Source organism: Chlamydotis macqueenii, chromosome 22, assembly GCF_036417535.1.
Source record: "Chlamydotis macqueenii isolate bChlMac1 chromosome 22, bChlMac1.mat, whole genome shotgun sequence".
NCBI lineage: Eukaryota > Metazoa > Chordata > Aves > Otidiformes > Otididae > Chlamydotis > Chlamydotis macqueenii.
In genome coordinates, this window is record NC_141577.1 from 8,071,078 (window position 1) to 8,091,469 (window position 20,392).

The 20,392-nt window shown below is 48.2% G+C and overlaps 1 protein-coding gene across 20 annotated transcripts in view; it reads right to left on the reverse strand.

The window, feature by feature from the left end:
- EPB41 (erythrocyte membrane protein band 4.1) overlaps nucleotides 1-20,392 on the reverse strand; it is a 98,115-nt gene that overhangs the window by 36,463 nt on the left and 41,260 nt on the right. For 18 of the 20 annotated variants that reach the window (XM_086765110.1, XM_086765111.1, XM_086765112.1 and 15 more), the window contains 8 exons: nucleotides 15,879-16,347; nucleotides 13,304-13,534; nucleotides 10,922-11,026; nucleotides 8,075-8,117; nucleotides 6,012-6,087; nucleotides 5,265-5,483; nucleotides 769-856; nucleotides 99-251 (listed from right to left, as the gene is read on the reverse strand). In XM_086765110.1, coding sequence (XP_086621236.1) covers nucleotides 99-251; nucleotides 769-856; nucleotides 5,265-5,483; nucleotides 6,012-6,087; nucleotides 8,075-8,117; nucleotides 10,922-11,026; nucleotides 13,304-13,534; nucleotides 15,879-16,340 — 1,377 coding nt within the window. In that variant the 5' untranslated portion in view covers nucleotides 16,341-16,347. Of the gene's footprint in view, nucleotides 1-98; nucleotides 252-768; nucleotides 857-5,264; nucleotides 5,484-6,011; nucleotides 6,088-8,074; nucleotides 8,118-10,921; nucleotides 11,027-13,303; nucleotides 13,535-15,878; nucleotides 16,348-20,392 lie in introns of those variants that run through there. The other 2 variants (XM_086765119.1, XM_086765121.1) reach the window with 1 other exon arrangement.

The window sequence follows — 20,392 nt, forward strand, 5'->3', positions numbered from 1 at the left end:
AGCTTGCTCCCTCCTCCCACCTTGTTTCAGTGAGGCACACATGGTGATAATCAGAAGGCCATGAAGGAAGGCACAAGCACAAAGAGGTGAGAACTTACCTCCCCAGGCCGAATCTTAATGAAGAAGCTGCTGCGTTTGTAGGAAATCTTCAGCACTTTGGGCCAAGGGAAGCGGTTGATTCTCAGTTTATCTTTGTAAACAAGAAGGCCACTGGAACAGACTCCCAGAGTGATATCCACTCCTTCCAAGTCCTGGGAAAGCAGACAAGGATTGAAGCAGTGTCAGGGTTCCAAGTTTCAGGTCAATGCCTGCCTTCCAAATTACTCCTTTGGTCTGCCCCCAAATTAATCTCCCCATCACTCAAACTTCAGCTTCCAGCTCCTGTGCAGCCAGGGCCAGGCTTGCTTTTCCTTTGCGTTTCTCCTTACAGCTTTCTCCCTTCTGCCGATCTCTCCTGCGCAGCTGTTTGCTCAAAGGGCTGCTCTGAAGTCTACCCTGCATTTCTGTGAGCAGAGAGGCTCACCTTGCAGGGTCAGAGCCTTAGTCCAGGCTCCTCAGAGCAAGGACCTGTCTACATCAGTAGCTTTGTCAAGCTTTACATAATATATAAACAACAGGCAATCAGGAAGAATCACTTCTCTTGCAAGAACACTTGAGACATTTCTGTTCTGTGCCTGTGTTTCCAGAATTCCCGTAAACTCGCTCCTGCAAGGGAAGGATAATCAAACTACAAAATCCACAGGCAGGTGCACACACGCTGATTCTCACCTTGGCTTGGTGAAGGTCGACTCCATACATAGACAGCTTTTTTGCATTCTCAAGAAATTCCAGGTCAGCTTGGGCTGGAGTCATGGATCTGGGGAAAGAGAGAAAGGGCTTGGGATTCCCATAACTGCCGCTTTGAGGAGGGGACAGATTAGACTTCACATAACCATTTACTCGTTAGATTAAAAGCAAAAGAAAATCTAAAAGAAATCTGTGCCCAGATGATGAATTATTAAATTACCCTGAACGCACAAATTTGTGCTTTGAGACATCCTCATAAAATAGATGCACTTTATTTCTGTGGAGCTCTACAGACAGCATGGGGCACAAAACCTGATTCTGTGGAAGAAGCACCAATTCAGCTGAAGGCAGAGGGTGACAGGTATGGTCCTCCCAGACCTCCTGCCTCTGGATCCCCGCCAAACCCAGCTACTGTTCTCCAAACCAAAGGCAAGGACAGCTGAGACCGCTCGGCGACGATTCCTGCTGGGGCAGCCTAGATGAATGAGATGTTTTCTGGGAACAGATGGTACCCTGACTGCAGGAGGGGCAATGCAACACAACTTTGCTTAACAGAAACATCCTGATGATGGAGGCTGTTATCAATGTCATTGAAGTGCCCCTGTTAATAAGTTTCTGGTGTAAGAGGTACATCTAACAGCTCTGTCGGGAGGGTACTCGGCTGTATGCATTTCTTTTTGTTCCCTGCTTTGACGTCTTTTTTATTGAGCGCTCGCATACATCTTGCATGTGATGTAAACAGAGGTTTTAGCGGTGGGAGACAGGGCAGACAAAGACGACCGCAAGGACGATCCTCTACAAAAGACCGAGGAGCCGTCACCATCTTCAGCGCACGCCTTCTGCTTTGTGAATGAAGGAGCAAGAGACAGCGCGTGGTTTAGCAGAGTCTTCCCACTGAAAACCCTCTGACAGTTTAATATTCACAGAATACAGACCAGAAATTAAACAGGTACGTATTATTTCCTCCCTCCCGCACACACGAGCAGATTAAATGTGACTACGTCCTGTATCTTGATGTAGCCCTCTAATGAAGCCATGAATAATTCAGCAACGTGATCTGCCACTCCTAGCACAGCCAGCGGCCTTTGACTTCAAGCCATGAAACTTGTCAGCCATCCCGCACTTATTTTCCCTCATTTCCTCTTCTCTTCGTGCAAATGGAGGGGAATCAATTTAAAGTATTGATCTGTGGGGTTGAGTGAGGTGTTAATTGTAGCTCTGGTCGCAGCCAGGGGGACACGTCCACCCATCCCTACCGCACTCAGGTTATTAGCTCCCGTCTGCCTGCAAGAAGCTCTCGTCTTCGCTCTGTTCTCATGATGAGCGCATCAGCCAGCAGCTTTTCACAGGTCAAGGGGCAGCTGGCTGAAGGTCTTGGTGTCACTGAGTGGTTTATGGGCTTTTTTTTCTTTTTTTTTTTTCCCCTTACAACCCAAATGTATCTCTGGGAGAGCACAGAAGCTGTCACTGGCCACTCTCCACGCCAGCCCTCTGCTCTGCACAGCTTCTGCAATCCAAGCACTTCAGAGCATCTATGAAAACAGAATCATAGAATCAGAGAATGGTTAGAGTTGGAAGGGACCTTCAAAGGTCATCTAGTCCAACCCCCCTGCAAGGAGCAGGGACATCTCCAACCAGATCAGGTTGCTCAGAGCCCCGTCCAACCTGGCCTGGAATGTTTCCAGGGATGGGGCATCCACCACCTCTCTGGGCAACCTGGGACAGTGCTCCACCACCCTCATTGTAAAAAATTTTTTCCTACTATCCAATCTAAATCTACCTCCCTCTATTTTAAAACCATCACCCCTCATCCTGTCACAATAGGCCCTACTGAAGAGTCTCTCCTCATCTTTCCTGCAGCCCCCTTTAGGCACTGGGAGGCCGCTCTAAGGTCTCCCCGGAGCCTCCTCTTCTCCAGGCTGAACAGCCCCAACTCTCTCAGCCTGTCCTCATAAGAGAGGTGCTCCAGCCCTCTGATCAACTTCGTGGCCTCCTCTGGACCCTCTCCAACTGGTCCATGTCCTTCTTGTGTTGGGGGTTTGTCGTGGTTTTGTTAGTGGGGGGGGGCCTAAGGTGGTAGCTTCTGTAGGAAACTGCTAGAAGTCGCTCCCCTTTGTTCAGTGGACTCGGCCGGGCCTAGGGCGGACCTGCTGCTGGCCAAGGCCGAGCCAACTGGTAGCAGAATGATCCGTGATAACGCCTCTGCGATAACGTATTTAAGAATGGGAAAGCAGAAAAAAAGAGAGAGAGGAGAGAAGATGTGAAGCAGCTGAGCGGGGGGCAGAGAGGGGGAAGCGCGAGCCTCATGGGCCTTGCAGGCCTCACCCTCTGGCCTCCCGCCAGGCAGCCGACTGGGCCCGACTCGGTCCGGCCCGGCTGCAAGAAGTGGAGAGGAGATGAGAAGTGAATAAGATGTAAAAAGGATCCTGAGAGACATCTACCAGCCTGTTGTGAGGAACGGCTGCAGACGCCAAGGTGAGTGAAGAAGGAGGGGGAGGAGTAATGCGGCTCCTGGCCAAGATTCCCCTGCAGCCTGTGGTGACGACCATGGTGGAGCAGGTTGTCCCCCTGCAGCCCATGGAGGTCCACGGACGAGCAGAGATCCACTTGGAGCCCGTGAAGGACCCCGTACCGGGGGAGGTGGATGCCTGAAGGCAGCTGTGGCCCGTGGAGGCCCCACTGGGGCAGCCGTTCTGGAGGGACTGCACCCGTGGAAGAGATGACCCACGCCGGAGCAGTTCCACAAAGGACTGTGGCCCGTGGGAGGGACCCCACAACAGAGCAGGGGAGGAATGCGAGGAGTTCTTCCCCCAACCATGAAGCAGCGGCATAAAACAACGTATGATGAACTGACTGCAACCCCCATTCCCTCTTCCCCCCTATGCCGCTCGGGAGGGGAAGGTAGTAGAGATAATGTTAAGCTCGGGAAGAGGGAGGGGTGGGGGGAGGTTATCTTGTTCTCTGTCTCATTATCCTGCTGTTTGTAGTAATAAATGAATAGTTTTCCCCAAGTCGAGTCTGTTTTGCCCGTGACGGTAACTTTAAGGATTTCTCCCTGTCCTTATCTCAAACCTCGAGCCGTTTTTCCTTATATTTTCTCTCCCTGTTCTCTCGGAGTGTGGGGGGAGTGAGAAAGAGACTGCGTAGTCTGGTCCGATCGGGGCTGAACTACAACAGGGTTCCAGAACTGGACACAGTGCTGCAGGTGGGGTCTCACCAGGGCAGAGTAGAGGGGGAGAATCACCTCCCTCGTCCTGCTGGCCACACTCCTCTTGATGCAGCCCAGGATGCAGCTGGCTTTCTGGGCTGCAAGGGCGCATTGCCGGCTCCTGTTGAGCTTCTTGTCCACCAGCACTCCCAAGTCCTTCTCCTCAGGGCTGCTCTCAATCCATTCCCCACCCAGCCTGGATTTGTGCCTGGGATTGCCATGACCCAGGTGCAGGACCTTGCACTTGGCCTGGTTGAACTTCATGAGGTTGGCACTGGCCCACCTCTCCAGCCGGTCAAGGTCCCTCTGGATGGCATCCGTCCCTTCCAGCGTGTCGACGGCACCACACAACTTGGTGTCATCGGCGAACTTGCTGAGGGTGCACTCTATCCCACTGTCCATGTCGCCAACAAAGATGTTGAACAGGGCCGGGCCCAATACGGACCCCTGAGGGACACCACTTGTCACCAGTCTCCACACGGACATTGAGCCGTTAACCACCACTCTCTGAGTGCGGCCATCCAGCCAATTCCTTATTCACCGAGTGGTCCGTCCATCAAACCCATAAATAAGCTCGGAACAAGATGAGGAAGATGTTTGGTTGCTGTGATCCTTCCATCTGGTACCAAAGGGGCTCCCAGGCGTCCTTCAAGCCTACCTGAACAAGACACATCTGCCCTGATCGTGGCCACGCTGGGAAACGTGAGGAGGACAGCCTAACTGCAGGTTCACACTTCCTGCATTATCCGGGATGCTTCCACACTATACAGTGTTACTTGCTGACCGTGCAGCGGAAAACCCCAAACACGCTGCAGGCTATGGCACGTACACAGAGACGGGATCTGCTCCAACCAGACTGCAGTCCCCAAATCACATAAATCCCAAAGCAAAAATATATATAAAAAAAAGGGTAAGGTTAAAATAAGTGAACTTTGTATTGCAGTATCACATTAAATAAAACCCACTTTCATGGCTATGTTTTTGAAAAAGAGCATTTGTTGACTTTCTAAAAACACAGTTTCTTCTTCACAGGGGAAAAAAAAGAATTCCAGCTTCTAGATGGATTTTGTTATAACTTTAAAATATTAAATCTTTTTAAAATAGTCAATTTTCTGAGTAGCTGAAAATTCACACCTTAATGTTTAAGCTTTTGTTGCCAACATAAAAATCGGTGCAGCAGGAAACCAAAAGCATACAAAAGAGGTGGGGAAAATACCAGAAAGCCCCATTATTTTCGTTATTTCCAGCTGTTCCAGCCACTGCATCTTACCTGTATGTTTTATGAAGCTCCATAACCTTCTCCTCCAGCTCTTTCGTCTGGTTTGGGGCCAGTTTAAATTCACTGACATAATCTGGACTGTGCAGCTCAGGATCATAATCTCCCAGCTCAGACTGGACTGTGTACGAACCCAGCAGAGCCAAAGTCGCAAAGGAACAGGGCAGCCGCCCCGTGAGGATGTCTTGTCTGAGCTGAAGACACAAGTAATACCTGGGGCAGGGGGAGGGGAGCAAAATACTTTTTACAGAGAGCACAGAGAAATTTAAGAAACTTGAGGATCAGAGTCTTTTTTTTAACGCCACTGATGAATGCAGCATGATGCCTGTTTCTAATTTCTACCTGTATTTTGAACTATGGGGTAATATTCCCAGGGTGAGCACCATGGAGGACAGGAGGACTTAAGGTCACCTCCACTCTGCAAAGGGAGTAGAAGATACTTATGATCAGAAAATTTTGGTTTAAATAGAAATTCACCTTCCTATACAAACACACACATGCCAGGATTATAAATGATACTGCCTCACACACGTGGACAACAGTGAAGAGCAGAAGCATCCCACATATCCGCTAAAAACAGCAACAAAAAACCCCTCCAACTCATTAAGACATCTGATCCTTTTGCTCAAGGACAGAATAAAACCTGAATATTAAAAATTTCCGTTCAGTCTTGCAGTTCTAGTTTCCTGAAAGCACACACGGCTTTGCTCAGTGAGCTCCCTGCATTCCCAGGTACTTCACCTGGTTATGTCCTCCGTCAGCTGTGCGGGATCCGGTGGGTAAAACTTGACACTGAAGGTAAAATCCCAGGGGCCTCCTGCAATTACAAAGAGGTTGAGAAAAATAAACGCTCCAGAATAACTTTGTGATAGTCAGTTGTTACAAAAAGCCGGGAATATCCAATCTGATCCTCAAAATCAGTGGATCCCCAGTGGACCTTAACACTGATTTTGATACTGTTCGCTCGCACAGCTAGCTGCTGCTTAAACAGATGCTAGAAGATATTATTTCATTTACAAGAGCTAAGATATAAGCAGGAGAAAACAAAGCAGGGCAAGCAAATACACATGAATAAACCACAACTTGTGAAAAAAATTAACTTAATTGCTAAGTTAAATTACTTTTTTTTTTCATTGATTGAAAAGAAGGATTCATGAAGAGATGTCAGGCGTGGGCTATAAGTTAATGAATTAGCATTGTGTTATCTCTCAGCCCAATTTCCAAATTTCTGGGAAGGAGCACACGTGCTAATTCACCCAGCAGCCTAATGCACCGCAGTCAGACCACGATTCGAACTCAGCGCAATACAAGCATCAATCTCTGGATGAAACCAGCAGGCACTGAGATGGGAAGAGCTTTACAAGTCCAGACCTAAATGCTTAAATACAGCACACCTTGTACAGCACCACTACGTGCATTAACTGGGGTGAGACCCCACACAATCACACCCAGAACTGGCACTACACGTGGTGTGGACACCTCAGGTGACACAGCTGAAGGGGTTACTCCCTCTTTTCCTTGACAATAATCATGTTTACCCACAGAAAATAGTCTTGGCCAACCTGTTAAGCACTAATTCATAGCTACAACTACCCCTGGCTGTGCCCTTAAACATTATTGTTCAAAATAACATTTATTTATTTCAGAAAGAGAAGATACCCCTGCACTTAACTCACTCGGAGATTTACCGCAATCTCAAACAGGGAGGAGAGGGGAATGTAGAGTTCTCGGATTTACTTCTTATGCAACACCATAACTGGGATTAAACACGTGGCGTGTTGTTTTCGTTACACGCAGCTCAAAACGAGTTACTCCAAGAAGATTTTTTCAGGCAGCAGAGGTTTCCTAAACCAACTCACATGGTGTATGCACACCCGTATGTACACTCAACATACATTCAAGTAAACTCAAATAATTTGCCATAAACTCAAATAATTTGCCACTAAACCCATCTCAGGCGTCAGATTCCACAGCAAGTTGCGCTTTACCCTTACAAGTTGAATTTTCCCTGCACGGCACGGCTGGAGCAGCTTGTGCCCTTGCCACACACCCTGCTATCGACTCAGAGAGAAGCTGGGAACAGCAGGAGCTTTTCCTGCTCTGCAGCCCTGTGGCATTTCCCCCCAGTCCGTACATAATGACACACTTTGCTCTGTGGCCCCCACCAAAAGCATATGTAAAAACCCAGTATTTTACTTTAATAAAAGAGTATTTTACTTTTGAAGCAGTCAGACCTGCTCCTGAGAGAAAAGAAAAGCCTCTAAAATTTATTTAAGTTTGACACTGCCCTCATCTTGAACTAATTCAGACCTTAAAATACAACTTTGGAGAGCATCTGCTATTTGCCCTGATACTACTCCAGTCATTTATCATTCCAGTACCTCGATCTGGACCCAGAAACAGCCTCAGACTCCACAAAACGTCGCTCCAGCATGAGATTTTCCTCAGGCTCTCACAGTCTCCTTTGAGATTTAAATGGTTCCCACTGGCACCTATTTTCCCATCCTCCAACAGAGCAGATCCCTCATTTCAGCATCGCACAGCGGCAAGCACAGCGTGGGTTTGCAGAGGGCAAAGACACCCCAAGCCACGTTTTCCCAAGGAAATGACATTTTTTTTCGTAAATCTAGAGCATCACTAAGCACTTAAGAAGAGAAAGGAGGCACAGACTGGTCAAACTGGTGCTGATCTCTGCCAGACACCCTGACTCGAACTCTCATCCATCCTCACCCACCAAAGTCATGCTTATTTAGGGAAGGGGGGAGAAACCACACCCCCCCACATGCTAAATTCCATCTACTTACCATGAACCTGTTTTTTGATTTCTTTGGCAGGATCCAGCCACGTCTGTAAGAGGATAAAAACATTCAGTTTAACAGACGTTCCAGAAACACCACAGCAAACTGTAAATCGCTAAAAATACAGCAAAAAGACAACATTTGACACAAACGCAGCCATGGAAACTGGAGAGACTGCGCATTTTTCACAACTTTTACTCCAGGCTGTGGCTTCAGTGGGTGCATTTCCAACACTTCACCTATCAGAAACTTGTAGGAAGAACAGGAGGAAAAAAAAACATGCAGCATATTAGGGCTGAAAGCACACAGCAGGAGGTACAGTCACAGCCACATCCAGCTACGAAGGGTAACCATGAAACACTTTTTTTTCCTGCAGCACCTTTAAAAATAGGCAAATAGGATGTCTGCATTCCTTTTAGGCAACCTGTCTCCATACTTGCCCTATTCAGAACTAAGATTGCCAAGACTTTCTAATGTTAACTATGTTTTTAACAACCTAATCACTGAAATATGAGTGAAAACATCAAAACTCTGGGGAAGGCTGGAATATTTCATAGGAGTGTGATACAAACTTCGTCTCTTTTAAGTATGACTCAAGTTTCTAGTAATTATCTCAGCTATAAATTTAGAAATATATCCTTTTTTTCCCTCCTGTAATTTGGGGTTTTGTGGGATGGTGGTGCAACATAAGCCTCAGAAAACAACTCCTGGTTTTGCCAGCATGGTCTGAGTAACTCCCTGCACGTCAAGACCCAGCCTTTCCCTCTGCAGAGGTCAGGGTCTGCCCAGCCAAAAGGGACGGCACGCTGCTCGCAGCCCTCCTGGAAAGGCTGCATTAAACCACCTTCTTCATTTTCACGAGCCCTGAGCAGGATTTGGACATCCAGGTCTCCCGAGGTGAAGGAATTAACCCACTGAATCCCCTGAGTTAATCTGTCTTGACCAGAAGGACACGGAACTTCACGGCAGGGAGACAGCAATACTTACTTGTCTTTTTATATGCTCTAGTCTGTAAAACTGGGGAACAAAAATCATCTGGAAGGCAGACATGTCACTTGCTGTCTTTTTAGAGCCACTGTTTTAAGCAGAGCATCTCTGTGTCCACACTGGTGCTCGTTACAGCAGTGGCAACAGCTGAGTTTTGAGCAACCAAGCCTGGGGCGCAGTCATGCATTGCCGGCACTCACCCTGCCTGATCCGGCAGACAATGACGGGTACAGCAATTAACGGCACTTTCATCCAACGTTGTGTCACGCACTGCTAGGAAACAATCCTCCCTTTCAGAGCGGCATGAGCACCAAGCTCCTTCAGTGCCACCTAGCTGCTCTGTCCACTGTCACCATCTCCTATTCCCTCGCGGGATAATGCCCGTCCCCAGGAAGGTTTATTCCCCAAACATCAAGGTGGAAAATGCCACACCGGACCCTTCCCTGTCCAGGAACACAGGCGTGCATCTCTGCCTGCCCGCACAGCGGTGGGTGAGGCGTACAAGCTTATCGCTTGGTTTCCTACTGAGATCATTTCTACCTGTGAATCAGCAACTCAGCGTTGGGTCTTGTTTGAAGTTACAGCAGGAGAGAGAAGGAGCTCCACATTTTGAAGTTCAATGAAACATAACCAGAAAGATTCCTCAAAAAAAAACCCAGAATGGCAATTCCTCCCAGCAGAGCAAACCAGACTTCCACCCAGCAGCTTACAGGAGCTAAAGTCATGCACAGCGGCTTTACCTTCCTCAGCTCCCAGCTCAGGGACACATATCTGACAAAACTGTCTGTTTTCAGTTCCTACAGTTAAAAAGCTCCATGACTTCTTAGCCCTTGTTGGCTGAGGGGAAAGGAGGTGCATGCTTTTGCTTTCGGAAGAATGGACACCAGCACTCCTAGACACAAGAAAAACAAATCCAGGGGCCTGAAAGATGCAGCAGTGAGCTATCCACAGCACAAGTGTCAGATGTTAAACTGCTTCAGCTAAACTCTTTTTCGCTCTTAATTTAATCTAAAAGTACACCTATCCCTCCCCCTGCAAGCACAACAAACTCCTAGAGCAAAAAACTTCACATACAAAAGAACAGCAAGACACCAGAGACAGTAAAACAAACCCAAGACAGAGCTCTGCCAGTCTCAAGTAGCGATGGGGTCTTATTTTGCTTGTGTATTAAAATTGCAATTATTAAGTATTTAACAACCAACGTCTGTCAGCACAGTAACCTGGCCGATAAGCAACTGCAGTAGGTGAAGCACGGGAACAGGCAGAACACGGACCAACGTAACCGGCCTAAAGGACATAAAAGCGAGGCCTTGATTTCAATTTAGCACGCTTTTAGCTAACTTCATAAAACAGAGCTTGAGTAATTGCTTGAGTTAAAGCATAGCCAAGGGTTTAAAAGATAAGACATTGCTTGAGTCTAACCAAACAAAGGCCTTAAACTGAAACCATATGAGTAAAAGTTCTGGTATGAAGTCACATGTGCTCTTTTGCAGGGCAAAGCCTCAACTCAAAACTGTGCTGGCTGGCTGCAGCCAAACCTTAACCAACACTGACACCAGCGCTAGGGCAGCCTGGTTTCTTGAGCTATAGCTTTACAAATTAACGGCATAATTTCACAGTAAATATAATTAATTTTCTCCATGTGAAGATCCAAACTCACATAGCTTTTTTATTAAAATCCACACTCCTGTAGTCATGTATTCACTATTTCTGCCTCTGTGATGACCCTCTTAGTCCTTTTTTAGGGAGGACACCAAAAGGAGTTTTCAGAAGAGCTTACGCACCACCTCGTCCCCAGGGGAGATGATCCTTTGAAAGAGCTGAACCCGCCTGGGTGCAGAACACCAGGCAACAGCAGCCGCTTACCCTGGAGCTTGGCGTGTCCCATATGGCCAAACCAAAGTAGTCTTCTTCCAGAAGATTAAGGTGGTCGCAGACTTTTTTAAGTAGATCCTGCCCCTTGGCATGTTTCTGCAAATAGACAAAAGAAATTCTGTAGGACAGGCTGGTTTTTGCCTGCCCTCGTTCACAGGAGAGGGAAGGAAGGGACCATAACCAAACCACCCTGTACGCTGCCAAGAAGGGAAAAAAGTCCTGAGTAGCTCAAAATCAGATCTCCTGGCAGTTTCTGAGCAAGCATCCCTTACAGGAAAGAGCATCAGGCATTAAAATTCAAACCAGAGAGGCAACAGGAGCTGCAGTGGGTCCATCTGCTACCACCAGCTCCACATCTGAAGCCCCGCATAAGCTGAGCTTCTCAACACAACTCAACAAACACCAAGGATCTGTATGATTCTTCCCTCCCAAATTACACCTGCTGCACTGGTATCTCCCAGGTCCAGGCTGTCACACAATCAGGCATTGATCAACAGATGACCAACGTGGGGTGCTGCAACCCACGCTATAGTCTCCCATTTTGAGGGCAACCTGACTTACCACGTTCACAAAAGAAAGAGCAGCTCAGAACCAAAGACCATCGTTTCTGCAGTCTTTTCATCAATCCCATCTGCTGATGAAACCCAGCTTCCTCAGTTTTGTCTTACGCATCAAAAGCTGCTTAGCACACAATTTCTTGCCTCCAGAAATACACTCTGAGCATTCCTATCTCCTTTTTTTTTTTTTTTTTCCAATTCCTGCAGAAGTGAACTGGCTCTAGGAATAAATATCCTTTTAGTCCAAAAGCATGAAAGAAAACATCCCTGAGGCACAGCTCTGGAGCCCCCAACATCAGAAGGACGTGGACCAGTTGGAGAGGGTCCAGAGGAGGCCACGGAGATTATGAGAGGGCTGGAGCACCTCTCCTGTGAGGCCAGGCTGAGAGAGCTGGGGCTGTTCAGCCTGGAGAAGAGGAGGCTCCGGGGAGACTTCAGAGCGGCCTCCCAGTGCCTAAATGGGGCTGCAGGAAAGATGGGGAGAGACTCTTCAGCAGGGCCTGTTGCAACAGGACAAGGGCTAATAGTTTCAAAATAGAATCTGCCTCAGATTCAGATTAGATATGATGAAAATTTTTTACACTGAGGGTGGTGGAGCACTGGCCCAGGCTGCCCAGAGAGGTGGTGGATGCCCCATCCCTGGAAACATTCCAGGCCAGGTTGGCCGGGGCTCTGAGCAACCTGATCTGGTTGGAGATGTCCCTGCTCCTGGCAGGGCGATTGGAGTGGGTGGGCTTTGAAGGTCCCTTCCAACCCAAACCCTTCTGTGTTTCTGTGATTTGAAGGCTCTGCTGCAGCAAACTCAGGCACAAAGCCACGGCAAGCTGCCACCAGCATTTTGGGGAATAGTTTCCTTTCAGGGGCTGCAGGCAAAATCCTCAGCAAAGGGGAAGGCGATCGGGGCAGTGATGCTCCAAGCTGATCCCAGGCAACAGCAGCAGCGACGGCGTTACACAAACAGCCGGCGCTGACCTACTTGCCCAGGATCACCCAAGGTAACTGCTTTCACAAGGAGCCCTGTGCCCAAATACCCTCTCCCGGCCCATTTAGCCAGCGGGACTGGGGAAAAACAAGCTGATGGAAATATGCTCGAATGGTAAGTACCAGATTATTAATATTCTGGACAAGTACTTCAATACCGAAATGAGGATTTCTGCTAGCTTTCTATTGCCCTGACAGCAAGACAGAGCTGTGAGGGAATGCACAAAGTAAAGCACAAGAAAAGCTCTCAGATGAAGGGCTTCACAGGGCTGTAAGTCAACATAATAATTTCAAATTGTTTACTGCAAATACAGCCAACTGTAGGCTAAACACAGCATGTTATTCTTTACATTCAAGCTCCAGGAGTTACATTAGCCAGCAGCTTGAGAGGTGAAGATATCTCGGGTGAACAGAAAAGCACAAATCAACTTGACATCCCATTTTATTCAAAGGAAAGGCGCAGAAGGTATTTAGACAATCCCAGCCTAACACAAAACCCTAAACTCTAGTCTGGGATACAAATGAGAGAGGTGAAAAGCAAGTAAAAGCAGCAAGTAATATAACTTTTTTTTTTTTTTAGACTTCCCCCCACCTTTATAAAGCAAGGCACCCTGGAAATTGCAAACAATTTTAAAAAAATTCCTAAGCACCCAGAGGTTTTTACAACACACTAAATAAGGTGTGATACCTTGCAGTAAGATTGCTCTGCAGTACAGCCTGCCATGTAATTCACTGGCAGCAAATTAGGCCCCTATCAAATTGTGTTCGCGGTGATTTTTCAAGGGGAGAAGGGAGAGGGAAAAGAGAAGCAGAAACAAACCCCAAAAGTACTTACATCCACGGCACACTCAAAGATGGTATCATCCAGCAAGACAACTTTGCAGTACATATTCCTGTGTCTTTTTACTGCTCTCTGGGCAGCTTTCAAATCCTTCTCTGCTTTGGTCTCCGCAGTCTCTTGTTTTGGCTCTGGCTTGGCGCTCTCTTCCTTCGCCTCCCCTCCTTCCTTGCCCCCCGGGTCTCCGCTGTCCGGCTCCTGCTCGTCCCTCCTCTCCTCCTGCGCAGGCTGAAACCCCACGTCACCCAAGTTGCAAATTTAGATGTGTCAAAGAAAAAAATCATCACATGAAACAAGCATTGCATAGGTGCACTGCACGGCTGGGATCTTGCTCCAGAATTAATTATCTGAGCTAAATGTGTAACCCGGGACCTGGGGCAGCAGCATGGGTGAGGAAGGCAATGATGTTAATTTTTAAAGCCTTTCAAATCATTCTCAAGTCTTCGTTTAACAAAGGATGGAATGAAAAAGGGAAAAGGGTTGATTAGAGAAATCAGGGCAGATTATATGATGCAAATTTTCATGGTTGTAATGACAGCACCTTTTGGACCAGGAAGTTTTTCCCCTGCTAGGCCAGACACCCAGCGTGCCCACCACACGGGCCCCCACGCCCCCACGGGCGAGGGGCTTTGCTCCAGCGCCTTGGCCACCTGTACGGCAGCGGTGGCACTAAAAGGGGGAGTCAGCGCTGAGATTTCACGGCCGTCTGAGCCAACCGAGCAGCTCTCTGCCACCAAAAAGGGAAGGCAGCCCTCATACTACTCTCTCTTTGCTTACTGAAGCACTTTGCAAGCCAGTTTAATGCACTAAAACTGCAGAAAGAGATGCAGTTTGGAGACAGAAGGAGGAAGGAAACTGGATTTTTTTTTCCACTGCCATTTCAGCGGGTTAAACGAGTTCATGGCAGGCTCTGACAAGCGCTAGAAGCGGCTCGATGCAGCAGGAGCGCGCAGCTGCGGCAGGGGAAGAGCAAAACCCTGTCTTTTCAGCCCATCGCATCTCATGAAATCACACCCAGGCACAACTGCACGGAGGTATTTAAAAACTAAATAATGTCCACAAGCTGCTGACTTCTGTTCCAGCAGGGCCGGGACAATCGGGAGCAGGGAATCAAAGCTCGTAATGCCCGTCGGTCAGCATTTATCAAACAGGCAGCACCTCGCAAACGCTTTCACAGCAGAAATATCTGCCGAGTGTCACAGTTCAAAAAGCCACTGACGTTGATCTAAAATAAGAACTAAAAAAAAAAAAAAGAAAAGCACAAATGTTTCGTCTGAAATGAACAGCCCATGGTGAAGGAAGGCCGTGGGTGCACACTCACACGCACTCAGAAGCAGAAAATCAAAGTTAAATAGAGAAAGAAGTCATGCATTTCCTCTTGAAGACACTATTTCTGGGCTGAAATTGCATGAAGATTTCCAGCTCCTCTCCACTCTGCTAATCCCAATGCTCAGAGGTACAAAACACAAGCAGACATCATCCCATGGTTTTCACAGGCTCAGAAATTTGGGAAAAGAAAGAAAAAGGTGTTACCTATTACCTTCTCTACAACTCTGTTTTCATGGAGGTGTCTTTACAATTCCTGCCTACGTTCGGCAACACTTGCCAAATATTGCTCCAAAAGTCAGAGTTTGCAGATATGCAACACCTTCCTAGAGCCCATTCAAAACTGAAGGCAGCAGGGTGAGTAATCCAGATTTTACCACGAACGTGCGATGACTCCAGCAAGGAGGCTGGGTTGTAAGAAATCCTCATCGCAGCAGAAGGGGCACCCACCTTTCTCCAGCTCCGGGCAGCTGCACTAGCAACAGCAGAGCTGTGATTACCAAAGGAGTAAGAGGGGGCATCCGACATCCCAAATCAATAACCAGCTGCAGCTTTGTGAGTGTCTCCCTGCGGGGGTGTCTGCCTCAGTTTCTACCATGCTTTAGAAACTTTAAATTTCGCATGAAAAATGACCCTGGCTGTAAACAGCAGACATCAGACAGCTACCAGGAGCGGGGCTCAGCCTACATGCCATGCAGAAATCCCTGTCTACATGATGCATAAGCAGAAAATATTTGCTTTTGGCAGGCTCAGCACTAGCCCAGACTGCACAGATGACCAAGTCCTGAAATGCCACGTTTGCACTCCTTGAAGCTGAAGAAACCCTTTCCCAAACCCACATTCTCTTGCAATCTTCACCTCATGCCACTGACCTGCCTTTATTCTGCATGCACCAAGGGCATCCCGATGAGCAATCGCTCTGTCATGAATTATGAATTTGAACCCTAGTTCTGATGTGATTTCCCATGCCTCAGCAGAGCAAAGAGTCAGCACAGGGCATCTTAAGCTATGCTGTGAAATGTGAGCACAACTTCAGGAGCAGGTGTCATGCAGGACAGTCTGATACAGGAATGCAAAAGTGGAAAGTAGGCGATGCAACACAGGGTGCTGAGAAGAGCCTTTTCAGCATCTCATGAGTTTTTCTGATCAAGCTTCCCATCCCAAGATATGAAGTTTTTATGGCTTTGGCTAAAGACACATTATCAAGAACAGCAGGGAGCACGCCAGGTAGAGCAGGGTGTGTTACCTGTGTTTCCGCGCTGCTTAAGGAATGGAGATCTAGCGACGGATCAGTTTTGAGCTCAGGCTCAGGAGCTGCAATTGGGGCTTTCACCAGGATGTCTTCATCAGGGCTGGCTCCTAATCCCAGGTCTTTCTGGTCACCTCCCACCTCTTTAGGAGCATCAGTGTCTTTGTCCTCTTCGGACACCTGAGATTTGGGCCTCCTGAGAAAGGATGAGAACAAACGGGAGAGACCCCGGCCCTCGGAGGTGCGGCGCTCCTTCTTGCTCTGCTCCTCGTGTGTGGGCGTATTGCCGTTGGAGGCCTTTTGCTTCTGTCCTGCTGCGGGCTGTCCCTCCGATGTTTGCTGAGCCCCTGCCTCTAGGGAAGCCTCTTGCTTTTGTGTTTCAGCAGCTCCTTCCTCCTCCTTGGCTTGCTGCTGCTCCGAATTGTTGGCGTCTGCTGCTAGACTCTTCTCTGTTGTCATGATGATGCTGTAAGAGAGATGCAGAAGGTCTCAATCAAGACCTTTCCACTATTTACGCCTGTGTTAAGCTATTCAAACCAAGCCAGAAGCACAGACATACCACGTTCTCCAGTTACACCTTGCACTGTCGACTCCAGCCTACATTAAGAGCAAACAAATCATTCATTTTGCTAAGGTTTGCTTTGAAAGAAACATCTCTATCAATGTTTCCCCATGCATCTTCCACCATTCGGACAATGCTGACTCCAAACCACTAAACCCCCTGGTACCAGGTCTGCAGTCTAACAAGAGCAAATGATTAAAAAATTGAAACAAGATTAGGGAAAGGGGAGGAGATGGCAAGGGTCTTCCTCCACAGGGCTGTCCTGAGGTCTTAGAATCATAGAATCTTTAAGGTTGGAAGAGACTTCCAAGATCATCAAGTCCAACCATCAACCCAGCACCACCGTGTCCACTAAACCACGTCCTGCAGTGCCACATCTACACGTTCTTTGAACACCTCCATGGATGGCGACCCCACCGCTGCCCTGGGCAGCCTGTTCCAGTGCCTGACCACTCTGTCAGTAAATAATTTTTTTTTCTCTTGCTCCAAGTCCCTGTTTCCCTCTGGCAGCACTGGCTGTGGCAGCGGAGCAGATGAGGACACACACATGGCCCAGGAACCTTCCTCCCACTCGGCCATGCCAAAACCCCAGACGGCCCATGATGGCTTCCAGCATTCTTCTCAACCACTGCAACTGGAACAAGAAACACACTGCTTGAGAGAAAACTCATGCGGCCAAAGAGAGTCAAAAATTGCATGGCCACCAATTCTAACAGCTGCTCACTTCTAAATGTCCCTGAAAGAGGCCACAGATTCTCACCACAAACTTAAAATGGGGATATCTAAACACAATAAACCATGCTGCTGCTCCGCTCGGACACTGCTCATCGGTGTTGGTCAGCTTTGTTGATCTGCACAAGACAGGTCCAGCGGAGCCAAGCAGGCTTCAGGATTTATGAGATGGTCGCATTGCGCACTGGAAAAATGTAAAATGGAACAGCTTCCAAACAGTCCTCGTAACGGACAGCAGATTTCCTCAGAGCCCGTGCTACTAGGCTGATGCAATGTTTACTTCAACTTTAGCCTGGGTTGTTGACACAAAAAGATGGAAATCACATGAGAAGAGTATCTATTTAAGGTATAAAGAGGCCCCAAAATAATCATGCTTTAGAGAGGATAGAACTAATCTTTGCGTGGCACATCACATGTATCCGCAGCAATAAACTGCCGCTGCTTACACACAGCATATAATCCAACATGTCCTTCAATCCCCCACCCAGGCCGCAGCACACAAACATTTGCACAAAATACGCACCAGAAATGAAGAAGCATTTCAAGATGTCACCCTCCTACATGTTATTGCGTTTCAGCAATTTTAATTTAACTCATCCTGATTGCCAAAATAACCAGAGTGCTTGACAGAGCTCCAAGTTTTCCAAAGTGCTCTTCCCTTGCACTTAATGCAAAAGCTTGATGCTATTCCTAATGCTGCAGTTAAAGCAAAGCAGCATTAGACACCTTCCCTGAATTTGTTTCTCCAGCAACACAGACTTCCTGAGTTTACAAAGTTTTTGGTTTGAGTTTTGCTTCTTTTTTTTTTATTTTTTTTATTTTTTTTTTTTTGGCAAGGAGGGGTTTTGGAAAAGCAGAGATGGTAACCCAAGGGGTCTGTGCTCCCATCCGAGTGACTCTGAGTGGTGCCAGGTTTGGGACAGGCTCTCTGAACTCTACGAAACCTCTTCATGTGGACGAGCCTCGCCAGCCAGCTGTGGGGACACGCTGCAGGGCCCACGTTAGTCTGCTGCAGAAGCCAGATTTACAGCCTCATCTCCTACACACCGTCTCCCCTTGGTGAGCTGCTCCAGTTTCTCCAAACCCAATGGAGAGGTGGAGACCACTGAAACAGCAGCTTTCTACCTTAATTTTCTCAGGAAAATGGGCATCCAAGCAGACAGACTGCACAGGCTTCTGCAGGCACCCAATGCACCAGGGACATCATGAGGCAAAGATGCTGCCAAAACCCAGACATGGCAAGGCTCTGAGCTAGACAAAGACACAGCTGTGCAGAAAACCACACTGCATCGGCTCTCCTCCTCCAGCACCTTGCACGGAGAAGAGAGGCCAGCTTGGCATAGTCCAACCCAGGCAGCGAGGGCACCCAAGGGTAATTCTCCAAAACGCTGCTGAGTTGGGCATTATGTCACCTCATTTCCCCAGACGTCTCGCAGGAGTTTATTTCTGAAAGATTATCACAGGCTCCACAAGAAAGCTGTACCATCCAAATGAGAGGAAAGGCTACGGCGGGTTCATGCAGCACCCAGCCGGCTCCCACCACCCTCAAAGACGGGGCAGCTCCGCACCTGCCGCTCGCTTCGAGGGGAAAGCAGGGAAAAAAAAAAAAAAAAAAAAAAAAAAAAAAATCTACAACCTTGAACTTTCTTCTCCCCTAAACGAGGAACGTCTGCGGTTGGGGTTCAGGAGAGGTTCTGATGGGGCTGCATGCTCTCTGGGAGGGCACAGAGCGGTGATCGGTTTGCAGACGGCAGAGCCAGTGGCTCACCCCTGCAGCTCAGGTGTTTCCCTTCCTCCTGCAATCCCTTGCGACGGACACTGCTGGCCCTGTCACTGACATGCGGCTCCGTCTGCAGAGTCACGCCAGCCATCATGCAGCCAACTCACGCTCTCGACAGTGCTCCAAAAACTCCTAGAGATGCTAGAAGGCAGTGCAGGAGGCAACAAGCTACACACATCACCCCAAGCCCACGATCCAGGGCAGATCCACCACGTCCAACTCCCAGCGCAAAGCTCCTGATGCCCCGGCACGCACAGAGCGGGATGGACATGTTGTGAGACCGTCCCATCACAAACACACAACAGCAAGCTCCTTTTTGTACCAGCTGCCAAAGCAGTCTGCTTTGTAGTTGCTTCCCACTATGTTTGTTTTGAATAAATCCATTTGTAAGAATCATTATCAAAACACACACTGGATGCACATTGCTCTCTTCAAAATAAAAAGGCTCCTGCAATCCCAGCCGCAGGGAGGGCACAGCTGAAGAGCAGCTCTTATCAGCCACAGTAAACAAGAGGGACAGTCCACAAACAAACATTTCCTCTAGGCCGAGTTTTCTCTCTTTAAATACCAACAATTCTGGAACAAGACATGTTGACTTGTTTGGATTTCAAAGCCACAGTGACGGACCTGTCCCAGCGCGGGACAGTGGGTCTGGCTGGAGATGAGCAAACGTCTCTGCGTCTTTCCTCAATCCCCTGGGAACTATCTCAGCCAGATCGCCTCGGCGGGGCGGGGGATGCGGAGATGGGCACATAGGAGCCCTTCCCTTCCCAATAAAGTTTAGCAGTGGTGGCCAGCCCCAGTAACCCACTGCATGCAGGCAAACACCTTGCTGCGAGACCTGAGTGTGCTTCTCCGACGCGTGGGCTCGTGGCTGGTTCCGTCCCTTTGAAGTTTTATGTTCAGAAATGGTTTCCTAAGCTCTCAACTGAAAGCAAAGAGATTCATAAGTGAGCAACATAACCAAGAGGCCATATTATTTTTAAAAAAGCACCTCTGCTGCACGGAGATGTTTGCTAATTAGTGTTTTGTTTCCAACCCAGCCCATCACAGAGCTGACATGAAGAGCGAGGTTCCTGCTCTGCTGCTCTTCAACTCCTTAGTTGGAGAAAGCACAGCCCACAGCCAAACCACAAGTAGGCTGTTTTTTATTTTTGTTTTTAATTAATTTTTTTTCCATCACTATTCCAGAAGGCAATTCTGCAGAGCCTGCAGGTGCCGCGGGAGCTCCCAGGACGCTGAAGGAGAGCGCTCTGCTCTTGCAGGAGCACCCAAGCAGTGCTGCTCACCTCTCACTCTGAGCTGCCATGCTTGTAAATGCTGGATTTGGGTTTTTTTTCAGATGAGGGTTTGATGCCAGACAGCCTGTAAAAGGCAGGCTCTTCACAAGTCTAATGTAGAGAGGGCGTTTAACACTATGGAAATAAGAAAATAATG